We start from the raw sequence: 7466 nt of genomic DNA, 5'->3' as shown, positions 1-7466 counted from the left end.
GTCGTTACTACAATCCCCTTCCCTTTCATGAATGTGATCTACCGAATTAGACTATTTACCAGATGTGTTATAACATGAGCAACACGACGGGTGCCACAAGTGGAGCAGCATCTGCTTACCCTTCCGGAGCACCTGAGATTACCCATAGTTTTTGGTGGGGTTCGTGTTGCTTATTCTATAGTCTTCTATGTTGTGTCATGGGTACTGTTGTTTGTCTGTTTGTCATTTTTAGCCATGGCGTTGTCAGTTTATTTTCGATTTATGAGTTTGACTGTCCCTCTGGTATCTTTCGTCCCTCTTTTATGTCGTTTGTATGAAATACATTATGAACCATTTGACCAATGCATATGCTATTTAAATTTTATAATGTTGTTATTGGTGAATAATTGAAGGTCAGGTTCGATATTTATGAAAGTTACTATTGCCTTCATAGAGTTATGGTTCTTTGTATATTGAAAAATGGCACTTTATGTCCATTTTCGTGCAATGACCGAGAACCGTTCAACCTATGCTCTTATAATTTAAATATGATTAAACTGATGTAGAAATGATGGTCAAGTTTGGTATTATAAGTTATATGTCTCGCTACTGCCCTCTATGCATCGATTAGTAACCTTATCCCGTTCTATTTGTTTAAGTTTCAGTTGATAAAATGAAATACACCAGCCTATAAAAGGACAATGAACGACGAAGAAATACAATTATTCATTAATCATATCTCTCTTTATACAATGGTCCCTAAAACCAGGTGGTTAAAATCAGTTGTTATCTTAAACTTCTGCTTGGGATTATGCATTATACACTATCAATATCACTTGACAGCCTTCGGCTTGATAAAATTCTCACTTTTGATCGTTTTTAAAATGACTTCAGATTTATCAACCTCAAGTTGTCCATTTCTACTATCGAATGAGAATTAAAAACGGATATACAAATCGACAACCTTTTTCTTGGATAATGATAAGCGTGATATAATTTCTCTCCTGAAGTTACTTTATCGCCCTTTCTTTTTTTATATAGAGTTCGAATTGTTAAGTCCTCAGTTGTTTGTTACGGTCAAGCTGATTAAAATAAAACATTTTTCTCTAAACTCTATACTATCTTTGTTGGCCGTGGCGTAAATATGACAATTCATTCTGACTAAGCATACGATTTAAATCTGATTGTTTGCTTGACTGTCTGCTATTTATATATAAAGTTACATGTATGCATATCTTGTTTATTGGTTTGATGTTATATTTATTTAAGTTGCGTTTAAATTCCCAAGGTTGAAAAAAATAGATCCTTTATTTGTATGTGGTCCTGTGAGTCTTACTCAATCGAATACACTTCTGATTTCAATCGGATTCTCTTCAAACTTCTCGCAGTTTACAGAGTTCAAAACTGTATTCTCGGTCCCTACAAAATAAAAAAAAAAGATAATGATGAATGAACTTAATTCCCTTAACATAAAAGTTGCATACGAAGCCGTGATTTTGATTGGCCGAGGCATAGCAACGTTGTATTTTATTTGAGTATTAAAGGATATATAAAAATGCGACATCTTTGATTGCACGTGCCCTGCATAATAACGTGAAACATTGCATAGATAAGGTACACAATATGCTGGATTCAATTCGCAGTTTTAAGAAATTCAGAAGAAATGTAAGTAGAAGAATTGAAAGCTTCCCTTTGTAATTTAATAAGTTTGTATAATGTTCAGCGCTTTCTAAGTTGCTTTACTTAATAATTTAAGGTTTTTTGTAACAAGTGTTATTTAAAATTATTTTTAAATGTTTTATGTTTAAAATTGAAAATAGTATTTCATTGAACAAACACAATTTAAAAACCCCTTTCTGCCCCAGAATTATGGACCTGTCCTAAGTCAGGAATCTGATGTACAGTAGTTGTCGTTTGTTTATGTAATATATACGTGTTTCTCGTTTCTCGTTTTGTTTATATAGATTAGACCGTTGGTTTTCCCGTTTGAATGGTTTTACACTAGTAATTTTGGGGCCCTTTATAGCTTGTTGTTCGGTGTGAGCCAAAGCTCCGTGTTGAAGGCCGTACTTTAACCTATAATGGTTTACTTTTTAAATTGTTATTTGTATGGAGAGTTGTCTCATTGGCACTCACACCACATCTTCCTATATCTATTTTAATACACTAGCACTATAGTAAACTAAATAATGCTGTAACGACAATTGAAAGTTGACTTACAGTAATACTTTCCACCTTTCTCTCGGATATCGGTTGTTCGTTATAATGAAGGGACATGGCAGTTGCAGAAATACAAGACAGTGTGGATTGTCAAAGTAAATGTTTACAGAACTCATACACATCCAACTTGTAGTTTTGTTTTAAACTATGAGTAAGCAAATTGATATACATGACAAAATAACCAACTGGAGAGAACACCAGCATAACCAAAACAAATAAAATATGTTTTGATTTAAAAGAATGATTAAAAGGATAGTTCCTAAATTGTCTTGATTTATAAATGGTTTAATAGTAAAGGATGCTAGATAAATGCCACGATTAAAACTTCTGATATATAATTTGTTAATTTCAAACTAACTCATGTCTGTTATCATGGGTGCTGGTCACGCCCCTCATTACATAATTAAGTGGAACATCAACAGAGAAATAGGCATCCCAATTGGTATGCGATGTCTGGTAGCATTCTGTAACATCAAAACCTGCAACAATAGTAAATAGTTGTAGATAGACAATCATAGACAACATGAAAAACGCAAAATGGACGAACAAGTGAACAAAACACTGCACTAACACGAAAAAAAAACCGGGTTAAATGCAGATGTGTCACTAGTAACAACCATCGTGTTACAAATACATTTTGTATTAAATAAATAAAATAAATTTGTTTACTAAAGTGTCACATATTGATTGCAATAAAACATATACAACAATTGTATTTATGTCTATGATGCAAACAATACAATGATACAAATAGTATTTAAGAAATGTTTGCCGCATATTTGGAGCCTATATCCGCAGCCTTTGAAAAAGAAAATACTTGTAAAAAGGAGAAACAATAAAAAGAAGTAAACCATCCACCTGATTTGAGGTATTAAAATTAAATGGAAACCAATTTCGAAAGCCATTAACAAGGAATAAAAAGAATTTGGCGGGTTGACATTGTTTGCCTGAAGACTACTTGTTAGCAATAGATATATGTGTTCATTCTTACCGTCATGTTCACAGCAATAGAAATCCCAACGTCTATCTTCACTTCCGTTATCATGAATACTTCTCATTCCATGTATATATCCATGGTATTTACATTGAAAGGCAAAGAATTCATCAAACCCATTTACATAACCTGAAAAAGGAATTGAAATATGATTAAGATTCACAATCGCCTAAAAGACATTTTTTTTCTCGTGTCCGGTATGTGTTCCCGCAAAATATTTTGTGGATACTGATCAACATTATATAAAATAGTATATTAGTATTGCTGAGATTTTTTTCTCCAGATGTTCATTTGCCTCTGTAAATATAAAAAAAAAGATGTGGTATTGTTCAAAAAGTAAAATCCCAAACATGCTGAACTCCGAGGAAAATTCAATCGGAAAGTCCCTAATGACATGGCAAAATCAAATGACAAAACACATCAAACGAATGGACAAGAACATTATGTTGCAATTTTGGTTAATAATAATCTTTACTAGTTCAGCATTGTATTGAAGTGTCATTCCATATCATTGTTATCAACAATGAAATAAACAAAAAAATATTTATAAGAAATGAATACATATTTATTCAGTAATACTTTACATCAAGAATGAATTATATGTATTGTTTTCGAAACAAATCATAAGTTTCCTCCGTTAACTTGTTTGTGATATACATTATCTTCCAGCTTTGAAACAGAAATGAACATACGTTGGAATATTCTCAGACATATCAGACTAACAAAATATAAAGAATTAAATAAAATATTTAGATGCATAAATAATTTTATTTTGTAGTCCTCACTTTAATTCAGTTTTGTATCTCGCCATATGCACATGCAGTTGGAGCTTTTGATACTTTTTTTATAAGGTAGGAATATGATTTTTAGACTTTACAACCTACCACTCCATTGACATCTAGACCCAATTCCAGTAGATATCCTGCAAATAATATCAAAAATTCTATCTTCGTGACGGTTATCATGCTGACTACGGATCCCAGATACAGACTGATTGTTTGGGCAAATATACTCCAGTTTTCCATCATAACTATTCAACCAACAGTCGCATGTTGTGAATATGACGGCCAAAGTGACAAAGATAGCTTTGGTGTTCATCTTCTGAAATTAGAAAGTTGTTTATTGTATTCTTAAATATAAGCTATTAACAGTGTTATTATTCAGATTAATTTAATGGTAGGTGGAAACGATTTACATTGATCACTAATTGATTCTTCAGCTGAGTATGTTGATAACCCCTTTATATCCCAGATAGTAATGGTCAATAGTCGAAAGAAGCATTATTTCAGGAATAGTACAGTTATTGTCCATTCGTTTTATCATATGTTTTGTCATTTGATTTTGCTATTTGATTAGGGACTTTCCGTTATACATTTTTCTCGGATTTCAGTATTTTTGTGATTTACTTTTTACATCAATAACAATATATGTAGAAACCTGTCAAATGTTCCTTTGTGGACCGTTTGTCATTTATATGTACTATGTTTCTACTAAATACAAAATACTCTCTAGTTACATTTGAACTAAATCAGATCATTTAAATGATCTCTTATTTTGTTATCTCATCTGTAAAAAATGTTTTCCATTTTCAAACCTTTCACTAAAACTGAGACGTGTTAATGTCAATAATTTTTATAATGAAATGATTGAGAAATGCCTTCGCGTGAACGTCGATATGTTTGAAAGTAGCATGGCTAACAGTCTAGTGTAGTTAATGAACGGTATGTTGAATGGCTGTATTTCTTTTGGTAGATTTTAATCATCAGTATATTTCCCTTCAAATCTTTTATTTATTTTAAGGAATAAGCTATCAAGATATACAGAAGTACTGATGTACCTCCGAAAGGTGCATCTAAGCAATTTTGTATATGATCGTTAACATTCTAGTTATATTGACAAATTAGCCAACGAAAATAGTGTATTTCCTATTTCAGCACAAGTTTTCTTCTCAAAATACAGAGTAAAGTTCTACGACGGTGGGGCTACGTGTTTCGGGGCTAAGTGTAAGTATTTCCCACGAAGTGAAGCAATTGTCAGTCCAAATATCAAGATCTGGAAATGGCTACAATGAAAATGTACTATTCAGACGAGTTCTCTTGCATCTTCAGATATATATTTATTTTGTCCGTCGGTACAAATATTCATGATAATGATGTCAAAACAATTTAAGGGAGCATTTGAAATGTACTGTAATAAAATTGATTAAGCATCAACAGCTAAGATTTCGCAAATATATTCAAAAATCATGCAGCACACAGAAAAATTAATCCGTTTCACAGATGATATCGGATATGTTCCTTACTACAGCAAGTCATAACTACAATCCAATTCCCTTTTCACCACGAATGTGACCTACCGAATTATACTATTTAAAATGTGTCTGTGCGCTTGTAGTACTAATCTGTTGTCAATATTCCTATTTCCATTTCGTTGGAAGTGTCAATGAATTTGATAAAAAAAACTCATCATAGATATCAGAATTGAAATTCAATATTAACATCAGACGCTCAATTCGTCTACAAAAGACTCATCAGTGACGCTCGAAAAAAAAATTGTTGAAGAGTACTGAGGACCCAAAAGAAGTGAGTGAGATTTTATAACTGTGTTTTATTGATTTTGTTTTGCGATGTTGATACCGTAAACTGTCATTCGTCACCTTTCATGTAAACATATATAAGTTTATTTTTATCAATGTTAATGCAACGTTTTTGAAATAAATGACTTTGTTTAAATATGCAGTTATTATTTCAAAAACATAATATATTTGGTATGTGAATACCATAGTATGTGATATTCTGTAGAAAAAAATAACTTCATGAAAAAAGCAATATCGCAAAAAAATGAAAATCAATAAAAAAAAATACCCACACCCATTTGATTTAAAGAATTGAACCGATAATATTCAGATGGTTACAAATAATCAATTATATTGCACTAGATGCACTTAAGGGGGCTCGCGGGTCTAAACTAATTATATTTTAATTTAATATAGGATTTCTCCATATTTTTCTATAAATTAACTTTATCTTATACTTAATAGAAAAATGAAATAAAAAAATGGGATCACCGTTCATTTACGCTCACAATCTGCCTTCGAAAGAAGCATACAATTTTGTTAATGTCCTTTTTTTTTGTTGTTGAACTAATAGGAGAAATAGCGGTAATATCGAACTAAAAAAAGAACTTAATTACAGAAATTGCTTAAATTTTACAATTATTTACAGCTTATTCGAAAACAGCAATAACAAATATAGGTCACCGATCAGTTAAAAAAGATATTTCAATTTTAATGCCAAAATGTGTTTTCAATGATATCTACATTTTGAAAGTCACTTGGGGCCAACACAAATTGATTTTTTGGAATGATTTTTGTACCATATGATAAAGTAACAACTACTTAAGGGTAATAAATAAAATTTCTAATGAAAAATTAATGTTTAATTTTTTTCTGCAAATCTTATACCCGCGAGCCTCCTTAAGACTAAACTTTGTGATAATCAAAATAATTGGTAAATAATCAGAAGTACCAAACTTCCTTATTTTTATAGCAATACACACGTTTGAAGAACATACGAGACTTATTGCTTCATTCTTTGACAACCATTTCGAATTTATAGAATAATAACATAAATATCATAATCATCATATGAAATGTTAATTTATGACGACAATTGAACATATAAATAATCCAATAAACCTGTAATAAATTGATATTTAAAATAAAAGTTGTCAAAACAAACAACGGAAAAATATTGAATACTTATACCAATGAAGACATCAATTCAGTTCATTTACCTTCGTAAAAGTCGTGACAATCCAACCCTTTTCAGTAGATAAGATGAACAACGTTAGATAGTGTACATATACCACCATTCATATCTTTGAAACATGAGACATCAAATTATCTCGTTGTTTTTGAATTAAAGAAAATGTAATCTGATTCCGATAAAAATCTTGAATTCTTTTACATTTCCCGAACTCGTTGTAATCAGAAATAGCCTTTTTGAATTCTGAGATATAAACGAATTGTCTGTAAAGTTAAAACATATATTCTCCATACCACTTTTACAATCTTTGACCTCGGATAAGGAAATAAACTGAGAAATTTGTAGAATTATTACTGATTGCGAGTTTGAGACTCTCTGTGTCTCGCATCTATTTCAGAATAATATGAGACTTTAACGCTAGACCACTGTCCGACGTGAGTGTTTTATTTAGACACGCACAAACATATTTTCCGAGCACATCTTAAACTTTCTCGATGTTAGGGATT

The 7466-nt window shown here is 31.3% G+C and overlaps 1 protein-coding gene across 3 annotated transcripts; it reads right to left on the bottom strand.

Annotated features, from left to right (window-relative positions):
- Positions 1 to 1268: 1268 nt before the first annotated feature.
- Positions 1269 to 7109, bottom strand: LOC143048567 (hemagglutinin/amebocyte aggregation factor-like). Of its 3 annotated transcripts, none has more exons than XM_076222310.1 (5): positions 6989 to 7109; positions 4078 to 4294; positions 3191 to 3322; positions 2558 to 2678; positions 1269 to 1398 (listed from the first exon to the last, which is right to left on the bottom strand). In XM_076222310.1, the coding sequence occupies exons 1-5, from the start codon at positions 7064 to 7066 to the stop codon at positions 1353 to 1355; spliced, it is 594 nt and encodes a 197-aa protein (XP_076078425.1). In that variant the 5' UTR covers positions 7067 to 7109; the 3' UTR covers positions 1269 to 1352. The 3 variants fall into 3 exon arrangements, with proteins under 3 accessions (XP_076078425.1, XP_076078426.1, XP_076078427.1); XM_076222311.1 differs by having other exon boundaries at positions 6960 to 7004; XM_076222312.1 differs by having other exon boundaries at positions 4078 to 4291; positions 6960 to 6997.
- Between the last annotated feature and the right edge of the window lie 357 nt (positions 7110 to 7466).

This window comes from Mytilus galloprovincialis, chromosome 10, assembly GCF_965363235.1.
Source record: "Mytilus galloprovincialis chromosome 10, xbMytGall1.hap1.1, whole genome shotgun sequence".
NCBI lineage: Eukaryota > Metazoa > Mollusca > Bivalvia > Mytilida > Mytilidae > Mytilus > Mytilus galloprovincialis.
The sequence above is the reverse complement of the archived record's forward strand: the minus strand, read 5'-3'. Positions and strand labels throughout refer to the sequence as shown.